This window comes from Neopsephotus bourkii, unplaced genomic scaffold (assembly GCF_033783945.1).
Source record: "Neopsephotus bourkii isolate Nb327-2 ecotype Australia unplaced genomic scaffold, CSIRO-AGI_Nbou_v1 NB_941, whole genome shotgun sequence".
Lineage (NCBI taxonomy): Eukaryota > Metazoa > Chordata > Aves > Psittaciformes > Psittacidae > Neopsephotus > Neopsephotus bourkii.
The window spans coordinates 695000-721730 of record NW_026901435.1 but is presented as its reverse complement, the minus strand read 5'-3'; the positions used below and the strand labels follow the sequence as shown (position 1 = coordinate 721730).

The window sequence follows — 26731 nt, the reverse complement described above, 5'->3', positions numbered from 1 at the left end:
GGACAGAGCAGGAAGAGAAGGAGAAGGGAAGGGTGAGAAGCAAGAGTGGTAAGGGTGTAATGACACTATAGCAGATGAGAAAAAAGATGCTGGACCCAAAAAATCTAAGAAAGTCACAATTTTGTTAAGTGAGAAACAGCTACAGACAGATTAACCGATTGTTTTGGGGGATATTATTTTGGTAAAAAAATAAAAACCTAAAGTGTTAAACGTTTGATTTCAACCACTGCTTGTAATCAAGTTTGTTTGAATAAGGGATTCTAAAATAATAAATGCCAGATGCTTCTCTCATATGTGGAGATATAATCTTATACCCTTATGATATCATAATGTAAGATAGTGGATGTTAGATTTTGAACATTCACTGGAAGTAGGTGGTGAATAATTCCTAGAAGTAACAGTGTTTGCTCTCTGTTCATCTCTTGCCCACTGAGTGGAGATAAAGGAGGAGAGATCACATGCTGGGTAATGGCAGAATGTCATAAAGTTGCTTGAGGAAAGAAAATAAATAATGCAGAAAAAGATAGAAAGGAAAATGGCAAGAATAACGTGGCAATTGTGTAAAACTGTGGTGAAGGAGCCACAAGGCAATGGAGCACTTCCACCAGCTGTTGACAAGAGAGGTCCACAAAAGATGACTCCAACAGCTCTATTTAAAAATAGCAGCAAGCTGAAAGAAATTCAGTGTATTTTTGCAAGCGAAACACACCCACAAGTCACCCCAAAGCTGCCAACATCAAACCAGAATTCCTTTCAATCTAAAAATCAAACCTGTGTGAGTGTGTACACAAACATATGTGCATTCACCTATGATAATACAGTACTGGTGTTTTTCTCTTATTCCCTTGCCAACAGGAGGTGTGGTTTATGTCAGATGATCTTTGGAACACACGTTCACTTTTTTTAAAGTAATTTCTTCAACCAGGATTTATAAAATCAATGCACCTTGTAAATAAAGACCTTACACAGAAAACACTATCAATTATCAATTTTGAAGATAATGCTTAGTGTTTTCTGTTTAATTGCTCATTATTACCAACTTACTAAATTAAGGACTTTAAGTAATTTTTAGCAGTACCTCAGCAGTTGTGAGGAACACATCCTCACTAATATGTCTCAGTCCACACGAAATGACACCAAGGGCAACTCCTGGGAACACATAGGAATTGTTACCCTGTCCAGGATAGAGAGTTTTTCCATTTGGAAGAGTGACAGGATCAAAAGGACTTCCACTGGCAAAAATACCCCGGCCCTAAATTGGAACAAGAAAGCGGAAGAAAGCACGTTAGTTAAGAGGACGCTGCTGAAATATTTCACACATCCTTTTAAACATTTATCACCTTGGAAGCTGGGTTGCATCTATTTAGTATCTCTTCCAAGAGCGTGTTAAGAGATATTTGACTATGTTTCAAGAACATCAGGATACTGATCCTAGAGATCAGTGGTGATTCTCTGTGACTATCTGATGTCAAAGAGTAATGGCTGCCTTATTCTGGTAAGAGCTATCTGTACAGTTCAAAAGAGGAGAAACTGAAAGCCCACCCTCATTATGCACTCTGTGCACCTACATCTGAAGAATGTGGGAAGAAGGTATGCACGTGGAGCTGTAAAACTCAAAGCGGACAATACTGTCATGGTAACAACGGGAGTGGGGTGGCCCAGAAGCAGCAACAGTGGCTTAATAGCTAAGAGGAATATTAGGTCTGGTGTCATTCAGTAGTATGCATGATCAGAGTTGTGATACCATCAGAGCGCTAAGATATGGGCTCTCAGGGAGATGGAGTCTCACTGTTCCCCTGGAGTAAGGAACACCCTTACGGGAGCACATGCTGGAACCATCAAGGGCTGTTCAAGGATGGCAGAAGAGGTACCTCAGAGGTGACTCACCTACAGCACTACTGATTCTCCCCAGATCATTCCCGCTACATAGAGAAGTAATTTCTACAGCAGGCAATGCAGGTTTGGACTGAGGGGAGTAACACTGTGCAGGCTCTATGCCCACAGCCCAAAGGCCCCTGTGAATTTAGGTGGGGAAGAACAGCCAGCCTTTATTTATGCTAGCACTGCTGAAGTGATAAATGCCAATGTTAAATAATTCAGAGGTGCTTTGTATCAGAAATATCTACGTCTATTTCAGAGAACTGAAAATGTGCATTTTAAAATATGCCACTGTTGCTATTCAGCTTTTCAGAAGAATATTCTGTTTGGTTTGGTGTCATACAGTATTATCATGGCCAGCTTATTATATGTTTTGGTGACAGATCAAATGCTTCAGTGTGTCTTCTACTCTGCCTACCAGATGTTACGCACTGTAACCAACCCTTCATGTAGGCTGCTTCCCTGGCTCTTGCATCGTGCTGTAATTGTGTGCAGTGGGGAATGAGCATGCTAAATCTGTCGTTTAAACACTGTGAAACTGTCATTCAAACTGCCCTGTGTTTGACAAGAAATCCAAACACAATCCACTGTGAAACACATACAGTCAAGTACTCATACATTTCAGATTCTAGACTGAGTACAATAATAAATGAGTTCAATTCTCTTCATTTTCACCTGTGTTTCCATAATAGAAATCTTTGTGAGGAGGAGTCAATTACCCCAGTTCTTAATAAAGAATTCATTTAAAGATTCTATTTCATGTATTGAAGTATTTTCTTACCCTAAAGAGTATTTATAAAATGTCAAATTAAAACCATGCCACTGTGTGTATATATTACACAAAGTGGTGCAGCTCAAAAACAGGCGTAAGGCTTTAATGATTGACGGTTACTGATGCTTGGGTTATAATAAAGATTTTAAGTCTTGCCTGACACCAATAGAAGCTATTAAATGTTTTTACAAGGGTGCAGGCATGTATTGGCTTCAGTGAAATTGTCTTGATAACATCTGAAAACCACATTATTTAACTCATTTTCTCTACACACAGAGACATGATTAGTACTTGCTACGCCACCCTCTGTCTTCCTCCCATTTTAATTTCAGTTTTACTTTTCACTATGTACATTGGAGAGACGTTAATCTTTGCTTACCTCTGTATATTTGTAGCACTGCTCAGCAGTGCATTCTGCTTTGCTGGTAGGGTTGCTGAGAGCAAAAATAATAGGACGTTCATTTAAAGCAGCCATATCCTGAAGAATTTGTTTAGTGAAAGCTCCACCAATTGCAGCAACTCCTAAAGAAGAAAACCAGACAGAACAAACAGATAAATAAAATCAGTTCAGGTAAGACATGCATGTCACTTTTAAAAGAACAGAGCTCCTTTTACTTCAGGCTTCCCTCTTTAAAATGGAGCTCAACCTGTTTTCTAACATGTGGTTAAAATAAAGTTTTATATAAAAGATTTTGTGGAAGTGAAACTTCAGTATTATCCCTAATGTAAGGCAGGACCTATTCATCCCTGTACAGCCTGGTGAATTTATCACTTCACTTCTCTCAGGCCCTTTATATATATTAGAAGTGTGTCACCCAACCTGCAGGTAAGTCCCAAAAGGAACACAGAGGTTCCGCTCTGGCTCCTATAGTCTCATACAACACAGTGGATAGTTTCTCCCAAAATCCAGTCTGTCAGATTTCATTTTTTTCTGATGTGATGAGTCAAGTCTCTGCCTTCTACAGCTGAACATTTTGTCATCTCCAGCCTCAGCTGATGAATAATCCCAGTTTTGAGCCTAACCTGTCAGCAACAACCCCTTTAATACATCCGTTTCCATCCCACCAGACATGCTTTTCTATTCTCCATACAGTCCATGCTTCTAAATGCTTTTCACAGGGACTAACTGTCAGTTTTGCCGTATGAAAGCATCTAGTATGAAACCATCTTAAGTTGGATTCTGCGGCATTGCAGACATATAGCCAGTTTCATGTCTTGGACCTTAGATGCTTCACAACCAAAAAGAGGTGTGTGATGTTTTTGAGATGCTAAATACACCTTTTTTTCTGCCTAATCTACAAGAGCTGGGAATCCAAGGATCAAGTCCTTGCTCCCCACACCTTCAGTGGAAAACAAATAAACAGACCTTGTAGTAAAACTAAGGATCTTTATTCTGGGGGAGGCCCCTCTCACCTGGCTTGTAAGAGAAGGTAGCCTCTTTCTTGCCCCTGATACCTGGTACCCCGCTCAGCTTTCCACACAGCATCCCCCTTTCAAAAGCAGAAAAAAGCTGGTTTCCCCTCTCATAAGGGAGCTGGAATAGATTAAAACCCAGGCTGAGAGAGAAGTGACTGGAACTAGGGTCTCTCTCAAGTCTGTACTCAAACCTCTCATCACTCATGCTCAAATGAGCATCCCAGCATTGCCCAGTTTAAAAGGGCAGCTTGGTATCTGCCTAAGGAGAGAAGAAGGTACCTAAGGAGAAAAGAAGGGGTCCTCACCTTGCAGAGCTGGCTAGGAGGTCATACACACTTCAGAACTAGCATCCCTCTAAGGTATCTCTGAGTATTTTCCGACTACCTTCTGTATAAAGCAGTGTGTATCATCTGTCACATAGTATTTTTGCAAATCTGAGCTCTCTGTCAATTCACCTTTTGTGAATGGACAAGGATGCTTAGATGCAAAAGGTCTACTAGACCAGTTGGGCCACTCTCTGACGAACAGTCACAGCAGTCACCATTTTGACCCCACTTGTGTAAGAGCCTGGTATACATCTTAGTTTCTGGTTAAGTCTGCAGTTGTCAAATGTTTAATGTCTTCTAAACCTGCTTCTGGACAGTCAATAGTACAAATGACAACTATCTTCAGATATGAAGTTAAAACCAAATGTTCTGAATAATCTCACTGTCTATTTATCTTTTGTCTTTCCTTTTAAAATTGAAAATTTTTACATTAGGTCGGGCTAAACTGAGGCTTTTCCTTGAGCCACTGCAGGCAGTGAAATGTGTATGAGGATTTCCTGAGACAGAGTTAAGTAAAACATTGGGAGGACATTAACATATTCCCCCATGACTCCTGCTGCCCAGGGGAAGATACTGAATAACGAGTCACCCAAATGAAACAAAACCCAATATTAATTTAAGATGCTGTTTCTGTAATGTATAATGAACAGCCTTCATTATATAGTATGGATAGAAGAAAGTTACCTTGAGGGAGTGCTGCATAGTTTTATATACATAAAAATGATACACAGTAACATCTGTATTTCATGACAGCAAATCTTCCCTAGGTATCCACACACCTTTGTCTAGAAAAATATCACAGATGGATCAATCTGTTCTTCTGTTCCACTAGCTTTTTCAGCCTTGTAGTCTTCTAAATGTTTTCTATAGATTACTTGGTCTTTGTCTTCCAGTCATACATTTATGTAGCATACAAAAAGATAAGCTTCATTTACCTCATTCATGATCACTGTGAAAAGCAGATTTTACTGAACAAGGACCATATGGTCTAGACACAGTCAAAAAGGTAGCTCTTAAAATGTAGGATAATTTTCACTGTGGCATTTCAGATTTTCCAGCCTGTGATGAATGGTTTTACTAGCCAGACAGATTAATTTCCAAGTCTTCCACAGAGTACTTGCAGTTCATTCCTGAAACTGTCACTGAAATAATACCCAACCTACAGAGAGCCCAGCAATTCCTTACTGAGATCACAATCCTGCAGCTTTTACTAAAGAAAAAGTCTTTGTAAAATCTGTGGTTTGGTCTGCATAAAGGACCAGCAGCTAAGGACCTAAATATGAGGGGAAATGATTCGAATACAGCATGCTCATATTTGCACAGCTTTATCTGAGCTTTAGCTCAGTTTTCTCAGTCTAAGTTTGAGGTTATTTGTACTACACTATACACAGAAGTAATTTAGGAACGTGATGAGGGTCTCCATCAGATGTTTAAACCAACTTGGATTATACTCCCTGTAAAATGGATGGCTTGGAGTGAAAGCAGTGTTACATGCTTGGATAGTTACTATTTGTTCAGTTGCTTAATAGAGTCCATTATGCACCTAGTGTTTTCTAAAAACACACAAAGGTAAACTCTGTTCAGAGGAACTTGATCTTGTCTTCAGACAAAGCCACATCTCCGTTTTTTTCCAACAAAGAAGAAGGTCATTGCTTTAAAGTAAAAGGAATTACCTATTAGCACGGATGGTTTTATATCTCTAACAATATCTTCTAGATTTTTCATTTCATCATGTTCATGGGCGAAATGCTGTTTCTCAGATGTTAGCGAGGCACGCCCCTGAGCAAGGGAAAAAAAAGATACTTATTATAAGTTTAATGGAACCTAATAACCTGGGATAAACAGTTCACAAAGTATCTGGTTTAACATGTCCTATTTTCATTTCTACTTTTGCTTCTGTCACTAAGTACCATATTGGACAAAGTTACACTGTGTACAGCTAACATGTTCAGAGTCATTTAGAACTAATGTATTTCTCTAACCAGTAGGTAAATTAAATTCAGTATTTTTACTTTGAATGGGTAACACCACTGTATTAGCAGTGAAATGAAAGCATAATTATTTTCTTCTTTCAAGCATTCTTAATGCTGTTTTATGTGAAAACATTAGGTCAAATGCTTAAAGTTACTAATGATAAAGTATAAATATATTTATAGAGCAAACAATATGTATGCACCAGAGCAGGGGGATTTGCAACTCAGCAAAATGAAAAGTTTCTCCTATTTTTTTCAGCTTTTCTCTTGTCTGAAAGCATAGAGACTGTATGGGGGGAGTATATAGACTATAGGTGAGCCTATATTGTGCTCCACATTTTTCATATTTAAGTTATTCATCCTTAGGTATGGAATAAAAATAAATTCTATCCAGATGTCTGGTTCATCGTTTTTGCATTAACAAAATTGACACAGCTGTGAAAAAACTTTTATCCTAATCTACACTGGCAATTTCCACCCATCGATGCCCCGCAAGGTTTCCAAGTGGAATATGACAGATGCTGGAAAAAGGGCTATAGAATATCATTGACATTGGCTGGGTGGCAAACAGTGTAAATAATGTGGAGTGCAGGGCAAGAAGGGGCCAGAATTTGTGAAAATTGTGTTATCGAACTACATGGACCTTTCTCTGTACACAGGAACCTGAAAACTTCAGCTGAAGGGTTTAAAATGTATATACCTCCACCCCTCGTTTTATTATCATGCCTGCAGAAAACATTACTGCAAAGGCATTCTTCAGACAGTGCTAGCCCTGCAAACATCCTACAGAGTCAGACAGCAAGAAGCAGATTATACAGATACATAGGGAAGTGCACATGAAAGATGGAACACTAAATGTAATTTCAACCAAACAGCCAGAACAGACACAGCTGCATCTTCTCCAACCGATATGATGAAAGTTTCCTTAAACTTAGCAAGTTAAATTAAGACTATACTCACATATTGGAACAGAATTTATGCTATGATTCCACCAAAGTCTATGAATTTGACAATTCTAGCTCAGTTCAGGGCTGTGCATACTTTCAAATTCAAGGTGGGATTAGTTTCCTAATAGCACTTTTGCTTAATTTTAACAAAAATGGCTCTTCTGCTGGGCCTTTGGGCAGCCACTGCAAGAGCTGGCAGGCAGGAGAGAAGGACATTTTTCATTTCCAGCTGCAAAAAAGCGTTTCTATCCCAAGGGTACCACAGGAAGCTACGGAAGGCTGTTATGTGGTTGGGGCTGACTGAGCTGGTCTGCCTCACAGGATGCCTACTTATCCTGGATCACCCATGATTACAAAGAATTTCCAGAGATTTCTCCTCTTCTACAGATTTTTGTATATGACCAAATTACAGAGTTTTTAGATTAAGAGGGTTATGTCCAGATGGGTTTATGCAGGTCTTAAGGGTTCTCCTAGAGCAGTTAGCATGGACATACTGCAGTACGAGAACTTGCTTTCCTATGTGGGTAAAATGTGAATTTCTGAGCCTCGAGAGAAGGCCACAATATTACCAATTTTTGGCATATTCAGGCTCGAATCATTCCACCATCAAGACTCATTTTGAAGTCTGCCGTTTCCCAGCACTCCAGCAGATGTCCCCACAGTCTACACACACGGCTTAGCTGCATCTCATTTTAAAGCAGGACTTCTTAACATTTTCAAGGGGAAAACACAAAGTTCTCTTTCTAGTCACCAAAGGAAAAAAAAAATGCATTTATGACTTCCAGGCCAAAAGCTTGTTGCTAGGAATGACTATAATAAAACCCACTTTTCATCCTAATTGGCTGGTTGGTTGAAATCAAAATGCTCAATGGAGCCCAACTTGGAGGCAGGTTTCCCAAGGAGCTGGGAATGGGGGCTGTGGGCCACCATCCGATTCCACACTGCTGCTTCAGCTGGTTCCTTAATAGCTTATCAGGCTGCTATTGAGAAAGCCAGTTTTTGTTCTGGCCTTAAAATCCAGCCTCCAGGAGACTGCCCCGGGCTACCAATGGAAAAAAGAAATCGCCTCTAACAGCTCTGACCATCTCACTCTTCAGGCTGTGGCAGGCTGGTAGCCCTTGAATGCCTCCAGGATCTGCAGATCTCTCAGGAAAGATCAGACCTGATTTTTTTTCCCCAGTGCATAACAGCTAAGGGGCCAGGCTAACCCCTCAGTGGAGAAAAATCTCATTTTCATTTTTAATCAGAACAAATGACCACAATCCTGCTTGAAACAGTTACCTCTTTATACAGCTTTACACCTGATTGGCTTTTGAGGGGGTACTTCAACATTTTTAAAGTAAGATAATAACAGAGCTGTTAAAACACTTATTGATGTAACACCAAGGATTCAAAGACCCATTTCTCACTGACATAGATGATCCTCTCTCATTTATTTAGCTGCAAAGGAGCACTCAAACAGTAAGATGGATGTGATCCACTGCAATCCTTTCTGCGCCACTGGCTAGTGAGACTAGTGCTACCCAAGATGGGATCAGCTTAGGTGAGATTCACTTCTGCCATATCTTAATTTCACACAAGGCATCCTACTACTCTTAACAAACAAACAAACAATCCCCAATCCAAACCCCAAACAACTTTATTTCTTTATTTAGCTTTGCTCTGAATTAGCTCGATCCCATTAGTCAGAATGAATCATGTCTCCAAGTAAATATTTCTCTAGTACATTAACTAAGAATGAAATATGAAATTCTGTGGCTTAGCAAAAATACTAACAGCTATGGAAATAGAGATTTTTGCTTGGAAAATGCTTATAAAAGAAATTTCACAGTTAGGGTTTGGGGTTTTTTAACATATATTTTTAAGTAGATGGTCAGAAATGTATTTTGAAATTAATTCAGTGATCCTAAAGGAGCAACACAACACTTCCCTCAAAAACGTGTCCAAGGTTTCAAGACCGGCCAGCTGATTTGGTTACAAAATGCCAATGATTCAGAAAACTGTGCTTTAGATAGTGTTTTATTTTTTTCTCCAGATTGGCAGGTTCTTAAGTTCTGCTCTCCACAAAGTAGAGAGGCGGCAGCAAGACCCTGGCTATCTTTCCTCTGTGCCCTGCCAACAGGGCAAGCAATGATTTGCAGTAAAGAAACAACTGAGTTTTATGCATGCTTAGCCTCAAACGAAGGGGTTGCCAGTCCATTTACTACAAGCTTCCAGGCATCCGTGCCTGCATACTTATAGCCAGAATAAGAAATCATGGAGTTTTTGTCAGTCAGCAGAGAGAAGAGGATGGAGTGGAAATGCAGAAGTCTCAGCTCTGGATTTGTGTATTTTCTGTCTTGTCTCTCTCCTGATGCTGGAGATGCAAAGCAGATGCAGAGATGCAATGCAGAACTGCTCTGACTAAAAGATCCTCCAGAAGTGCAGAACCCACCTTCTGACATTTCCATTTCTAGCCCCGGCTTAGGTAGCTTTTGTACTGTGGCTGCTGCTGCTAAGAATGAGCTGTAGAGGATCAACACAAGGCAGCATAAATCAGAAGGTGCTCTGCTCTGCTTGTGTCTCTATAATCCTAAGACACCAACACAGCTCACAGCTCACTGATACTTCCCTTCTTCTAAGAGGAAAAAGAAACTCCATACTAAGACAGAATTTGTAAAAGCTCTGAGGTTCTGTGTCTTTCTGCCTCTGAAGCTCTTTTAAGTAGAAACATCACCTTCAGTCGTATTTGCATTTGTCTTCTAAGTCCACTGTCTTGCTCTTTTAGTGTTACTAAAAACTCATTCACTCAATGAAAAGGGCTCAGAAAAATCAGCACTCTAAAGACGTGCCCCTTTCAGTACACCAAGACTCAATACAGTCTCACCATTTCACTGAAGGACTTCAATGCTTGCCATGCAGGGAAGGAATTTTCCCAGGGGATCCTACCAAACGATGCAATTCACTGTTGTTCAAATAGCAGAATGAAGACTCATCTAGGCCAGAGAGCAGCTGTCTTAAGTTGTTATGCTTTCTATTATGTATAACAAGCACCTTTTCTGCACTTTTTCCAAATCCAAAAAGAAACTCACACTGAAATCCACGGCTGAACTAAGAGACTTGACCAGATACCTGTGCAGCTATTCAGAGGGGAAGATACAAATCCTTTCATTAGGAGGAGGAAGGTAAAGTTAGAAAAAGGGGCTACATATCCTTCTTGCTTCCCACAGATATTCAACATCCCAAGAAAAAAGTAAAAAAAAAAACAAAGCACCAACATTTCATTATACAACTTTTTTCAACGCTATGTATACTTACATTATCTCCTCATCTGTCAAGGAATAAGTTGTTTGCTAGGGGCATTACAATAAGTTTGCTCGAAAAAGAAAAAATCCCAACAAACTACATACCAAGGTAACCAGGAAGACAACTACAGCATCTTCAGTGTGTGTTCAGAGTGCCTGAATAAACTATTCAACACAACTTCACTAGAATGCTGAAGGTGAAGAATATTAAAAACACAGAATAATAAACCTTAAGTCCAAAGACTGAGTGAAGATGTGAGAAATTACTTCAGAGGGCAAAAGTATTGCCTCTATCACAGTATTAGTTTTTACCAAGAAACCTATGGGATACTTTGGGTTTGAACAAAAGAGAGCAACCTGAAAACGGATACATTTCTATATTAGAAGCCACTGTGGTGTCTCCAATGGAAAGTAATGTGAGCTAAATTTTTTATTAGCAAATGAGCTACAATGTGGACTGTGTTAAGTTAGCAGGTGAAGTACAGAGATAAAGAAACAATAGTAGCATTCATTCTCTCATGGTGACATTATGTATGAAAGACCTTGGCGATCCTAAAATGTCTATACTCCCTATAGGATGAGTTATTGGTATTATGTATTATTATTACAAATAGTAAACCATAGTCACTTGGACACAAGGATCCTTAATTCAAGAAGCAATAGTTAGTAGCAGGCCTCAGTAGTTAACAGTTTTATCAAAAACTTCTTGTATTCTGGATTTGAACTGAAAGCAGCTCATAGCTTTAGGGTGTGTTCTTCTGTTTTTAGTTTTAGTGGCTGATCAACAGCAGAAGCAGCAAAGGAGATACTGGGATCAGGCTTCAAGCAAATGTGCATCACAGTTTCCACAGAAAATAACTCATATCATCATCATATTATAGAACCAAGTCGAGGCTCAGATAACAAACAAAAGCCACCCATCAATAAAACCCTGAGAAAATTTATAGAAAACAGCTGTAAAAACAGGAGACCAGACTGCACAGTGGGATATTACAAAACAGAAGGCAAGTCTTACAAATACCTCCAATGTGAAGTCTAATGCCATGGCCTGTTTGGGCTGGTCCTGCCAGGGCTGCCCCATGAACCAGGGCTGAAGAGCAGAGCAGATTTATGTCAGGAAGGCGAGAGAGGCAGGGTTGGAAGCTCTTCAAGGTTTGCTCTCTCCATAAGCTGGGAGGCAGCTGAGAATAAGCCAGAGCACCCTGATGACTGCACTGTCCCACATTAGAAGTGATGCTGGCACTCATCCCGTCTCACAACCAGGGAGGCACAAGTCTATTTATATAAACACTTGCCTTCATTTGACTGTGTCAACTGTGGCTTATTTAAACAAGAGGACAGAGATCAGCACACAGATAAATTCATTTGAGGTCCTTAAATATTGAAGACACGAGAGCCATAAAAGCCATGAGAACTGTAGACTAAAGCAGTCCATTAATAAGCAGAGAATTTCCAACTGCAAGTGTTTTAGTTGTACTTGTATCTTTCGTGTGATTGTTTTCTCCCTACTGCAGAGTTAAGAGCAAAACAAACAAAGAAGCAGTTGCTAAAAGCATCAAGGAAGAAGGGGAAAAAAGGATGTGGTTAAGAGTCATGGGAGAAGGTGGTGAAACATCTCCCTCTTGGGAGATGATCTCTACATGGCTTATTTCTTTCATCACAAGTAAAACCATGGTCTAAAGGTTGTTGATGAACCATCTGGAGGGCTCTAGGCAGGGACTGTAGACGGTGCTGGGAGCTGAGAGACCTCCCTGGGGAGTCCCCCAGAAACATGAAAGGGAAGGGACAGGAGAGGCACAGAGGTTGTGCCAGGAGGCCAGGCTGCCCTCCCTAACCAGAAATCCAGGCCAGTATTGATGGTGTAAGTACCGACTCCTGTCCATAACTGTCAGGGGTTACTGAAGCACAAGGGCTTGCAGGTAACAGGCACTCCTGTGCTACCTTGTTTAGGAAACAAAACCAGAGACACGCAAGCCCACCCAAATACCCACATTGAGGCCCTAATTATAAAGGGACTGTACCTCCTGATCAGGCCCATCACCTAACAACTAAAGGTGAAGGGAGCAGATTAAAACCAGATGGGGCAACTTGGACACAGATTTAATAAACAGTTTGTTGCAAACTGGATGAAAAAACAGAACATTTTGAGGTGATAATGGCATAATGGTTAGCAGTAAAAGGTACGATTTAGGTAAGAAATGTAATTCTGGTGTTGACTTTAAAAGACATGGTTAGAAGATTAGAGGTGTGCAAGTCCTGTACAATTTATAAAATACCCTTCCCGTGTAAGTAAGCACACACAGTTAACAGGCACAACAAGATTTATAAAGACAATTAGTCTGGGCAAGTCAGGAAGCACAGAACAACAGAAACATAATGGAGTAGAACAGTAATTCATGTCAATGATTAAACAGAGCATACGCTAAAGAAATCATCAACCATCTGAATTAAGTTACCATCTCATCAGTACATCTAAAGTACACAGTGTCAAAGAGGAAATAGTTACATGCTAGCAAATTTAACACCTGAATTTTTGGTGGAGTCTTGTTTAGAGAAAATAAAGTGGGTATTCCTTGAGCACACCCCACCAATCATCCTTTCGCCTTGTCCTCGCTTGTTTCCATACGTTTCTGACCAAGTATGAGTAATGCAATGAGCATTCAAAGACAAATTAACGTGTTTTCTTTCTACAAAACTTACACTTCATACAGAACAAAATAAATGCAAGATGAAACTGCACAGATTAATTCCCCAGACATCAGAATAACTGACAAAGCAAACAAGGACTGCTTAGTTGGGATAGAACATGAGTTACACATGGCAGAAACTGCTTTAAGTTACTGTGGCGCCTTGGAGATACCCAAGACTCAAATCAATTTTTATGTCGTTGGCTCAAAAAGTCCTAGCTAGTTGCAGTCAGCCATAATGAATTGATGAAGGACAAAAGTAAAGAATCAGAGTAACTGAATGCTGGTAAAAGGAAAGTTAGAAATGACTAAAAGTTAGCAGAAGAGGCAGACATAATATTAAGCAGTATATGAAGCTTAACATTAAAATCATTCTCAGATTAGTATCTAGAATGAAATCCAAACTCTGAAGAAGTGATTATTGCTAAAATATAAGAAAATTCAGTAACAATCAGATGGTCTGCAGGGGATTCAGTTCAATATTAAGATTCTTGATTGTGAGCTCTAAAGGCTCTTCCACACATTATATGAGCTCTGCTGACTGTAATGGGAGCGACCACACCTATTTGGCACTGAAATTCTGGTATCAGTCCCAAATTTCCCAATTTCTCTTCCATCCCTCTCTAAGCAAATACTGAACTATGAATGCATATTCTTAATGAAAAAATAAACTCTAATAAGAGTAGTATACACCACCAGCTATTTGGTTGTGAGGGACTTCTCTGAATAAGATTGCCAGGGACATTCACATGGGTGAAGGAGAAGGGGAAAATGTAAACATTTTAGAGGATTATCTAAAGGTTTACTGGGTATCTCTATTCTAATTAATTAGGACAACAGAAACTGGTAATCTTTGGGGATTCTCTTAGAAAAATTGATATTCTGTGACCTTCAACTATCAGATCTCAACTGATGCTCTTGTGCTTGCGATTCAGTTTGGGATTCACTCAGATGAACTGCAGTCTTACAGGGGACATATACTCACACATCTATCACACATCTAATGGACATCTAAAATACAAACCACGATTAGATGAAAGTATTACTGTGCTGATCTAGGAACCACAGAGTACAAAACTCAAAAGCAACATTACTCCATGTTGACATGCTCTTTAAAATTAAGGATGGCATTCATGTCTATGTGAGGGAACTTCATTTGTGCAAGAGATTGTGTCATACAAAAATCTAATGCTGTCTTGCAAATGACAGATAAATTTCAGTGCAAGAGAGGCATGTTCGGCAGCCCAGGAACATTCCAATCAGCCTATGCACTCTCGGCAGAGAAGCATCAATCCTTGGCAGAGGGCAGGGGGTTTCTAGAGTCCCCTTAAGTATTAAAAATGCCTTATTATTTGTACCATACTCCCGGTCACTTCCAAGAACCATATTGCCTATCTCCCTACTTTGTATTGCCTTAAAGAAAAAAAAAAAAAAAAAAGAAGAAAAAAGAATCATTTGCAGCACATAACTGAAATGCTCAAGCAATGGTGAACCTCATGAACATCCCTATACTGTTTATCATTTTCTGCCTCTTCTCAACGACTTGACACAAAATAATTTACTGTCTTTCAAGTTCATGGGTGCAGATATGGCCACTAACACAGGCAAGCAAGAATGAGAAACTTAACATGATGAGAAACTTAACATGAGCTGGCAGTGTGCACTCACAGCCCAGAAAGCCAACCGTATCCTGGGCTGCATCAAAAGGAGCATGACGAGCAGGTCGAAGGAGGTGATCCTGCCCCTCTACTCTGCTCTCGTGAGACCTCACTTTGATTATTGTGTGCAGTTCTGGTGTCCTCAACATAAAAAGGACATGGAACTCTTGGAACAAGTCCAGAGGAGGGCCATGAGAATGATCAGGGGACTGGAGCCCTCCCATATGAAGATCGGCTGAGAAAGTTGGGGCTGTTCAGCCTGGAGAAGAGAAGGCTGCATGGAGACCTCATAGCAGCCTTCCAGTATCTGAAGGGGGCATATAGGGATGCTGGGGATGGACTCTTCATTAGGGACTGTAGTGATAGGACAAGGGGTAATGGGTTAAAACAGGTTGGAACTTGGTGATCTTAAGGTCCTTTCCAACCCTAACTGTTCTACAATTCTATCACACTATGATGGCTTTAAAGACACAAAATGCATTCACCACACATCACACATTCATGCCTATTTGTGTGATTAACAGGAAAGGGAACTGAGACTATGGGAAAGAAAAGGAATGTGGGGGATATTATCCATCAGTGTGTTCATATAAGTAAATATACATTCATCAGACAGAATGCAACAATGTGACAGAATTCAGAATTTCAGACTTAAACAGGAGTCCCAACTGCTTATGCATAATAATATCCAAGTATGCAAGACTGAAAAAGCAACTTTAAAATAAAAGTGTCATTTGATTAAACATTAAAACATCCATCTGAATGCACTGGAATACTTAAGACAAGCATTTCAAGGGGAGTAATATCTGTTTCAAAAAGCCTTATACTTCAAACGACAAAATTCCAAGGATATTTTGATCTGGAAACTTTCTTTATCAACACTTGGAGAAAAAATAGTTTGAAAAGGTGAAAGCATACTGAATAAATCAAAACAAAACTCCCAACATTATAAAATCTCTAGAATGGAGAACACAGCTATAGGCAGTGTAACAAACATAACCTTCATGACCAACTATTTCACCACAACATAACATAAAAGTTGGTCATCAAACTTGGTTTAATGAAAAAAGATGGTTCAGGGACCAGGAGAAGAGAAATATTAACAGGAAAATGAAAACACAGCTGCACTTCAACTGAAATTAAAAAGCCATAAAGGAAAAAACAGCCACAAAAGCCTGATAAGTGACTTCGTGGCAGCTCTTGGTAGGAGAAGAAGAAAAAGGTGGAAAATGTTTGTGGTCAGGACAACAAAAGTTCCAAGTTTATTTTTCTTTGGTTTGCAGTGGATGAAATGCTACAGAAAATAGATGAAAAGAGAATCAATGTTTAAATCTGTGAGCATGCACTGCAAAACTTATGATCAAAGGACAGCATGGTATAAAAATTATGTAAAAATATGCTTAGTTGGACAAAGAAATTGCTGAGTGTTCAGAGATTCTGCTATTTCTCATACTGCTAAAGCAACAGATCAGTATATTTCTAGGACTGAAAAGGTCTCCCTCCTTCAAGTAAAACACCTTTGATCAAGCATGTTTTGGTGAGGGAAATTTTAAGTGACTCTCATTGAACGGGTTTCCATTGAGACACCCCCTTCGTAGTAACAAACAAAAGTCAATTTAGCTTACACAAAAGTGGGTTAACTGGTGATCTATGCTGTTGCTTGTCAAATCTCACCTTTGCAACAATGAAAAGGTTTCCAAAAATGGAGTCCTTCCCATTGTATATTTTTCTCACAAATCTTCCTCATTTTACTTCTCTTACTTCATGTCTAAGCATTTGGAAAGTCCTTCAAGTCTTGCAGCACTTTTCTGCAATCAGCTAAAGCCAAAATAATTTCCTAAGCAGACCTAAGTACAGCATTCTCCCTCACAGACCTAAGTATAGCATTCTCCCTCATAGACCTAAGTACAGCATTCTCCCTCAGGCCAGAAAAAGGAACTAGGAATAGCTTCATTGTTTACTTTCTGGATACATGACTTCCCAGCAGTTAAATCACAAGCTTCAAGAGGTTTAAGTTGTATTTTCGTTCCTTTGGGGGATGGCATTTTTTTAATATTTTTTACTTTTTAGGAGGCACATTTAGCTGCAGAAGAAATCCAAGAGAGGATTTGCAGAGCCCTAGACCAAGGATGGGTTTCGTTATACCCAGCTCAGGACTTGCAGTGAAGTATATCCAGCTCGTGGGTCCAGAAGGCTCTGCACTCAAACACAGTGCTGCCATAAGCACCCACCAGTTCTCATAGGACCTGAGCCAGAAGGGAAGACTCGCACTCCAAAGTCTTCCAGGAACACCAGCAGTGACCTGAAATGTGCACCGTCAGCTCCTGCTGATGCATCAACATCTGGCCACAAATTCATCCCTAATCTATCTCAGAGAGCTGTTATGTCTGGCTATCACAAACGGTTCACAAACACATTCCAGACAGAGCATGAAATTTGGTGGACTGATTTTTGGACAAAACCCAAATTAAATCCCCACCAAGAAGAATAAGCAGAGGAAAGGAACTTTGAGGCTGTGTATGATGCTGATTGCTTTTGGCACTACTTGAGAGCGCTAAAGCTAGAAGATGGTGAGGAAAGTATATAGTCACCAAATCACTAAAAATTTAGAAAGTGTGAAAAGAATGAGTTGCTGCGTACCAAGAGCAACAACCCAGCTTCTCGGCTGACTAGCAAATTAGCAGTGAGAGGTGTAAAAGAAGCAGGAAGAAGAAATGAGCGGGAGAGAAGGGCTGGTTAACCACCTTGGCCGGGCAGACATGCAGCCAAGACCTGGTTTACTGCTTTTGGGCTGTGAAGCTTCTATACTTCTTCCCCCATCAGTTTGTTTCCTTAACACCACCAGGAGTGATTTTAGTACAGCTATATTAGTTGACAATCCCAGTCTCTATGGTGAAGGAAATACGTGACACAACATTCTTCTTAGACAACCTCTAGATTTTGGGCCTTCCGTTATCTGTGTTTGAATGCAAAAGCACTTTAGGATTGTTAGATGAAAACCTAAAGGATTAAAAACACTCATTAAAACAAACACACACCAAGAAAAAAGTATCATATATAGTAGGAAATACCAGCATTCTTCTGTACCTGATCAGGGTACTTTTGTGCTTTCTGGTAAGGAATGTTCAAGATAACCTTAATTAATACTCTCCTGTCTCAATGTCTATGATCCTACTATTTTCTTTTTAACAGTATGAGTGAAAGGTGCCTTCATGCTGTCCAATAAACCAACAGATACTGACTGAAGAATGCATGCTCCAGGAGCAAAGGTGCATGAACAATGATGTATCTTAGATATTAGACAGCTAAAGAACACCGCACAAGTGTGCAGTACCAACAAAGATGACTATAAACTCTGCTAAGCAACAGGCACAGTGAAAAAGCAAAGCCAACCAGCCTCTGATCCATTTCTTTTAAGTAGCTCACAAACCATTAAATACATAACCACCTTTTAAAACATACGTTTCTTTATTCTGGCACATGGAATTCATATGTTTCTTTATTTTGGCACATGGAAGGAATGAGGTAAGGGTGACAGATGAAGTCTCTCAGCAGCTTCAAATTCTGACCAGTGTTGATAGCAGTACAGACCACAACATCTGCAACATGAGCTAGATCACTGTGCATAGAAGCTATTTGATGCAATATATCTCATTCCTTACATAAGGATGACATGCTTGCAATCCTAATAATGTATCTGTACATCTTTGTGCGAGACTGCTCTAACAAGAGTTGCGTTAACATGGGAAATATTAAACCCACAAGTTGAACATTTCTTTCCTTACACATATTTTAATGAACTGCTGAAAAAAATCTCTTCATTACATGCTCATCCCTAATAGAAATAGAGCAGGAACTCCAAGCATAATCATGTCCCCCACTCCTCTCAGAGCAACATGGGAGTCTGTCTTTCATTTAATACACTTCAGAAAAGGAAAACAGCTTGCTATGTCAAGATAAATTGTTGTAGTTGCTTTCATAAATAATATGGCCTTGCCTTTATCTACAGACTGTAAATAACTATCATGATATTTAAAGGAATAAGAAATTTGTATTACCTTTACTATTAATCCCTTTGAGTCAACCATCCATATCCTTTTGATAGCTGCATCTTTAGATACCCCTTCTTTTTCCATGGCCATAACAATGAGGTTTGCTATCCCCAGTGCAGCCTGAAGGAAAGAGAAGAAAAGTAGCATACAATACTGGAAATGAAAGAAATGTCATGCTCACTTGTTTCCTCTACACGCTATTTAGGGAAGTTTTGTTATTTTATCTAACAATAAAACTACATTGTTATTTTTTCATAAACACTAATCAACCGTTGCTACCATTTGGTAATTAGAAACTGTAATGTAGATAAATAGCATAGATAAATCTTCAATCATACAGATAAATCATAGTATAGATGGCATTTACAGTGTGGAGAGTATAATAAATGTTTAAACTCTAATGAAAGATACTAAAACTAATATTTACTCCACAGAATCATCTCAGAATACATTAATTATTGTCTCTTGTTTGAAGTTTCTTTTTTCATTTGTTTGGTTCAGGTTGTTTTTAAACTTAAACCACAGTTTTGGCAATTTAAACTAAAGGATACCACGCGCTGCACTCCAGAATGTAAAATGCAGTCCTAAAAGACTTTTTGCTTTTCTCTTTCTTTTTTTTTTAATGTCTCCTTTTACCTACTATTCATGTGTTTGGTAACTTTAGACTTGGCTGTGGTCCCAGTGAAAGCAGAGGTAAGAAAAAAATATCTTATCAATACTTTGCTGAAACCTGTATCGTTCCTACTGGATTTTATAATATTTCATCCACCAGATCAAATGTCATACAGGTACAGATTGAAAAGCAGGCAACAAAATGAGCCAACAGACCACTCAGTGTTTCTGATTACTCATATACATCTTTATGGAGTTGATTCTGTTTCTTGTTCGTTATTTTCCAGCTTCAGTTAGAATGAAGCAAGATTTGCCTTTTTTAGTTCAGAAATAAATAGCTTTATTAGGAATGAGCTCCCACCACAGGGATGACATCTGTAATTGCCTCTGCAGCAAGAGGCACACTCACAATACTAATGAAAAAAATAAACATTTGAGCATTGATACATCCACCTGTTGAACATGGAGCAAAAACAGAAGACAGAATTTCAAAGAGATAGTCTTGATGTACAAAAATGTTAACATGTCAGACATGGATGCAAGTGGTTCTCAAAACTACACACCTCATCTCAGTAGCATCAGATTTTTGAATCAGATTAAAGATATCTGGACTCCACAAGGCTGGATTAGTATACTGCACCTATAAGGGGGTTTCGTGACCATGAATAATTATCTTTCAGAAGCCTTCATGGGATTGTAGACTTCACACAAGAGATGACAGCTACCCACACTGCAGGTAAGTACAACATTCACTTATGTGTCAGTGGATTAGAAATTTATACTTAAAAATTAGTATAAAGAAATTATGTGCATAAAAATCTTCAGAAATGGAAAATCTTAACATGCAGAATACTGAAAAACTGTATTTAAGACGGGAAAATTCAAAGGGCTGTGCTTCTTCCTAAGTAACACTGACTTTGGTAAACACATTTTATTTCACATCTCTTTGGTGGCCCGATATATTTCCTCATCTTTCCAAAAAGTTTGCTTATTTATAATGAGAGCAGTTCAGTAATTTACAGCTGGTGAGCTAAACTCTAAAGTGTTAAAAAGAGATTTCTGTAAAATGTCTCATGAAAAATACAAGGCTTGACCAGATGATCAGATTTTTCTGTAAGTTTACATTTAAATTAAGAGCCAACTTTCATCAGATGTTAGTGATGTTTCTACACATTTTATCTTGTTAACTGGATACACGTAACTGGCTTAAGTTTCTTTTTTCATACCTACCTCTCCAGCTCCCTGAAACAGCACTGTGTGATCCGATAACCTGTTCTTGGTGATACGCAGAGCTGCAAGAAGACCTGCAACAGCCACAGATGCAGTTCCTGAAGGAATAAAAATAAAACAAGAATATATTTGGTTATTTTGGAAAGAATTACAAAGCATTGCATTTTAAATAATTCCACAGCATCTTTTGGCTAAAAGACAAAAGTACTTAGGGTAGTAACAAAAAAGTTCAGTGGAACTGGAGTTTGCTCTATTTTATTCTCACCAAAGATAAATGTAAGCGAGAATATCTTCAGAGTAACATTACATAAAATATAATTGATTGATTCTGGTGGATGGGCATCATGGCTGGGCCATTCAAACTATTACAAAATATTGTGGTTATGACCTTTTCTAGAAAGAAAGGGTGTGGAAGTCCTGACAAAAGTATTTTGAAGGACTCCAGATACTAAAAATGAAGATACTTGTCTTACTCTTCAAGTATTTATACTTAGAACAAGACTAAAATAAAACTTTATTTCTCACAGGAAGGTTATCAGAGTAGAAAAGCAGACTGTGAACATTTGCAGAGAAGCTAAGCTAGCTGAAAGAATAAGGCCAGCTTATTTAGGACATTGACTGTTCTACTGCATCTGAAAGCCCTCAGGACTCCAGTCCACTGTAAAAGGGGTTCCAACTTACTAGCATCTAAAACACTAGAAGTACCTTTTAAATCTGTTTTTGAGTTACATCACACAGGAAAAAAGCCTAACATTTAATTTTATGATTTATGCCATGGAGGCCTTTCTTCTCCAAAGCACAACCACAAAGAATGTCTGTCTTTGAATGGAAAGATTTTGGTCCTCATTGTGAGAAACACCTATTAATAAAAATAGGGCAATAAAGTGATCTCAAGCAGGTATCTAACTCAAACCTATTCACAATGGCAGGATAAACCATACCTCTGTGATTTCTGACAGACCTTTGTCTAACTTGTTCCTAACATCTTATTTCAAATATTCCTATGATCTACCCAGCAAGCTATTCCAGTGCTTCAATATACTTTCTGTTGAAAAATCAAATCTGAATGGCTTTTTAGTTCTTCTCCTATTTTTGCCTCCTGTCTTAATCTACCACTTGTTCTTTTCTCCTTGCAACAAGACATATTTGACGACTAAGGCTGTCCCAGCCTGTTTTTCTTACATGGAACAATTCCAGTTCTTCTGCTCTTTCAGAAAGTTATGTTTTCTGAAACACTTAGCACTCATCTCTCTCCTCTGGACTTTATCCATCTGTTTCTTATCTTTTAAGAGTTGTAGCATCCAAATCTATATACAACACTGCAGTTGAATCATCAGCACTGCTGAGTCTAGCTCTCAGCTTCTGTCATGCTCAAGGAAGTAGTATTTAGTCACCAGGGCCTGGTATCTGGTTCTTCTGATCTGAAGAGCAGTTGCTCCTTCTCCCCAGCAAAGCCTACAGAGAGGGAAGGCCTTCTTTCACGGATTATTGACTTCAGGTAGCAAGCCTGTATTTTTCACACATTATCATCTTCACTAATTCCCAGGCACAAGGTGGACCAAAAAAGACAGACTCCTTATTCCTGCCGGGAACTTGGACCCACCAAATATTAAAATAATAACCCCTGAGAAAGTGCATCAGTTTTCAACAAATTTAGCGAACCCATAAAGACATCCTGTGAATGGGGATAAGGTAGTGAGGTGGATGATGCCAGCAGAAATGTTGTGCTCAATGTGTCTTTTTAGAGAAGATTCTGAAGGATTGACAATGGACAGCACTAATTTCATTAGGGCTGAAAAAGCTCTATCAGCCACTAACAAAAACATATTCAATGTGGAAAAATGGGTTTCAATTGTCATTAAAGAGTTATGATGCCCATCTGATTCAGTGACAGCTGAACCACAGGGAGACAAACATAGGCCCTGAGATGTCCTCCTTGTTCAGTTCTGGGACTAGGAACTGAATTCCTCCTTCTCCAGACAGCAGCTGCCATTAACTGACCTGAGGAAACCAAAGATGAGGCCATAAATGATTTTGAGAAGCCTGCAAGAACTTACAAGGAGATCTGCTGGTTTCTGATCACCACAGTGCTAACTGCAATTGACTACAAGCTGCCCGATTCCTTCTGAAGGGAGAATTCACATTGCTACTGATTTTTCCTTCAGAAAAAGTATGAAATGGGTATAACCAGGTCTCTAAAAGCATTTAGTCCAGAACATGAACTTTGGACGTTTACCCTCAATGTGCAGGTCACCTGAAGGATGTACTTTTGCTATTCGCAAGTCCACTTTCTCATAAGCAAGGCAAAGTTTAAAGCTGAGATAGCAGTTATCACAGTATCACAGTATCACAGTATCACAGTAGGTTAGAGATTGGAAGGGACCTCAAAAGATCATCTAGTCCAATCCCCCTGCCGGAGCAGGAACACCTAGATAAGGTTACACAGGGTGGGGGTTTGTGTTGGGTTGGGGGTTGTGTGTCTACTGAGAAGAAGTTTCTTCTCAGGTTTAAGTGAACCTCTTGTGTCAATTTGTATCCATTACCCCTTGTCCTTTCATTGTTTGCCACTGAGAAGAGCCTGGCTCCATCCTCGTGACACTCCCCTTTATATATTTATATACACTAATAAGGTCACCCCTCAATCTCCTCTTCTCCAAACTTAGAGACCCAGCTCCCTCAGTCTTTCCTCATAAGGGAGATGCTCCACTCCCTTAATCATCTTAGTTGCCCTGCGCTGGACTCTCTCCAGCAGGTCCCTGTCCTTCTTAAACTGAGGGCCCAGAACTGGACACAATATTCCAGATGAGGTCTCACCAGGGCAGAGTAGAGGGGAAGGAGGACCTCTCTCGACCTACTAACCACCCCCCTTCTAATACACCCAGGATGCCATTGGCCTTCTTGGCCACAAGGGCACAGTGTCGGCTCATGGTCACCCTGTCGTCCACCAGGACCCCCAGGTCCCTCTCCCCTACACTGCTCTCTAACAGGTCGTTCCCAGCCTATACTGGAACCTGGGGTTGTTCCTGCCCAGATGCAGGACTCTACACTTTCCCTTGTTATATTTCATCAAGTTATTCCCCGCCCAGCTCTCCAGCCTGTCCAGGTCCCTCTGGATGGCAGCACAGCCTTCTGGCGTGTCGGCCACCCCTCCCAGCTTAGTGTCATCAGAAACTTGCTGATAGTACACTCAATTCCCTCATCTAAATCGTTATGAATATATTAAATAATACTGGTCCCAGTACCGACCCTTGAGGCACTCCACTAGATACAGGCCTCCAACTAGACTCCGCCCCATAGACTACAACTCTCTGGCTTCTCTCCTTCAGCCAGTTATCTCTATATTAAACCCAAGGAGATGCTCAAAACAGGCACACCGACCATTAAGCTTCAAATACATGTAGCTAAGGAGCTAAAAGAACAGAAATAGTAAGAAGCCTAGTACCGGGTAAACCTCTCCTTAAAAGACATCATTTGGGTGGTGGAGGCTGGGTTTGAATATGTGGTTTATAGGTAGGATCATCTTAGTTTCATGAACAGTTGCATCTTCAAAAATAGAATCATAGAATCGTAGAATAGTTAGGGTTGGAAAGGACCTTAAGATCATCAAGTTCCAACCCCCTGCCATAGGCAGGGACACCTCACACTAAGCCATCTCATCCAAGGCTTCATCCAGACTGGCCTTGAACACTGCCAGGGATGGAGCATTCACAACCTCCCTGGGCAACCCATTCCAGTGCCTCACCACCCTCACAGTAAATAACTTCTTCCTTACATCCAATCTAAACTTCCCCTGTTTAAGTTTTAACCCATTACCCCTTGTCCTGTCACTACAGTCCCTAATGAAGAGTCCATCCCCAGCATCCCTATAGGCCCCCTTCAGATACTGGAAGGCTGCTATGAGGTCTCCACGCAGCCTTCTCTTCTCCAAAAATAAAAGGTAAACGTTACTAAGAGTTAAGGTTAGTAAGTCCTTCAGAAAGTCATTTTTTGAAGTAAATCTGCCTGAAGAGTTCAAAAACATGTCTTTAGAACTAGGTTTGTTACGTGCTTTTGATGGTGGCTTTTCCCTTAAAACATAAGAAATACAGGACAGCTTGTTCTCAGCCCAATTAATGTTTAGACCATACAGATTTGTCATTTTTAAGGATTTAGTCACTTTTATGACTTTTCTGACAGCTGAGATCATTTACTCTCTTCTCCCTCATTTCTCAATTTAAAAAAAAAAAAAAACAACCAAAAAGAAACTAAAAAAAAAAAAGGTTCCTTTGAGGCATGGCTTTGGAAACAACAACCATTGGGCTGACACTTCCACCCCACAGTATCCAAGAGCTAGCTTGTTTCTTTCTCAGATGAAATTAAGTCTTCCTCTGGTGAGTGCCAAATTGGCAAAGACCAAAAATGGCAAAAGACAGAAGTCAGAATGTGCTCTCAACTTCCCTTGGTACTCTACCAAATAATCCTTATAACCAGCAAAAAAACCCCAACACCCAGCAACATAAATCCCATCCTCTAGTTGGATGCCAAATTATTTCTTCTATTTTATATTGCACAGCTGTGCTTGCAGGGGCGGAGGAAGCCTACATAACATAGCTTATTCCTAAGAACGTTGATCTGGTCTCTTGGAAAGCTGAGCTGGAGCACTGTAAGGTCCTCTTTCTTTGAGAAAGGACACCCTTGAAGACAGAAGTTGTGGCCACTACAGCACCCTACCCTCCACAGAGGACTTCTCAGAAAGCTGGGAAAGCTGCTCTTCAAGTCACTTCCTGATGACAGAGGCAAAATGAAACACCATAAATTTCTAACGAATGGGAATCCTGGGATCCTGCTTCTTTTCATGGCTGATGTACTGTTGCTAAGTTTGTTAGCCAGAAAAATGGACTAGGGTTACATATTACCAGTTAGGATTCATTTACAGCCTCTGTTACAATACTATCTTCTCTTTCAAGGAAAAAGAAAAGAGATACAAAACATGAATAAAATGCTACACTGAATGTCAGAAACATTCTGCAATGATTATTTACATGGGATGTGAGTTACCATTACCTGTATGTTCATTATGAGGGTGATTAGAAGAAAGGCTGTAACAACAATGTATAAAGGCTTAAAATTGTGTTTCTCACAAATCATGTTTTGCACAGAACTGCTCTAAAAATGGCATTTTAAAAGCACTCCACATCAGTTTTATTCAGCCATTTGACTCTAAAAAGCATAATAACCCAGTTTATTAAATTACTGAGCCTACTATCACTGTTGCTGGCAGCGCCTGTCATCACTTATCCTCAGCAGCTTCCCTTATTCCTCCCTATTGAAAGGGGAGCACCGTCAGCGTGAATAGCAGATCTGTTTAACCGGAACTGCTCTGGCTCACAGCATGACCTTAAATTTCACCCTGAATACTGACTCGAGTTTTTGAAAAGAATCAAAATGCAATTCACATCCATCTGCCAAAGCCTAACCACTTCGCACAAACATTACGAAGCAGAAACAGAATTTCACTGCTTTTCCGACTGTCATCGCTATAGGAAGGAGAGAAATGGCTTCACCTTTCTCCCTCACAGAGCACACGTTAAATCCCTTGTGGGCAGAATAAGACAGACACTGTTGATGGATATGATTTTGAAAACCGATTCTGTTTTCCCCTAATTGCTAGAAGAATAACCTCAGCAAATTTAAAAGAAGAATATTTCTCTAATGCACTGCAGCTGCTGCAACAGAAAACGCTTCATTACAGCTTTCTAGGAAGGCAAGTCGTATCTTGTAAAAATATGGTAGATGTGAAATTTTAAAGTACACTATTCTTTATCAAGTCTTTGTTTCCTGTCCAAGATTCTTTAGCCTTACTTTTTACTGTAAACTGTATGGTTGAGCACGAATATGTCAAAGGAAATCCTAGAGA

General features: G+C 39.7%; 1 protein-coding gene across 1 annotated transcript in view; it reads right to left on the bottom strand.

The window, feature by feature from the left end:
* ME1 (malic enzyme 1) overlaps window positions 1–26731 on the bottom strand; it is a 168903-nt gene that overhangs the window by 7937 nt on the left and 134235 nt on the right. Inside the window, exons 8-12 of the mRNA XM_061358346.1 lie at window positions 20836–20933; window positions 19000–19113; window positions 6066–6171; window positions 3030–3172; window positions 1079–1252 (exon numbers count right to left, since the gene is read on the bottom strand). Of these exons, the coding sequence (XP_061214330.1) occupies window positions 1079–1252; window positions 3030–3172; window positions 6066–6171; window positions 19000–19113; window positions 20836–20933 (635 nt within the window). The remainder of the gene's footprint in view (window positions 1–1078; window positions 1253–3029; window positions 3173–6065; window positions 6172–18999; window positions 19114–20835; window positions 20934–26731) is intronic.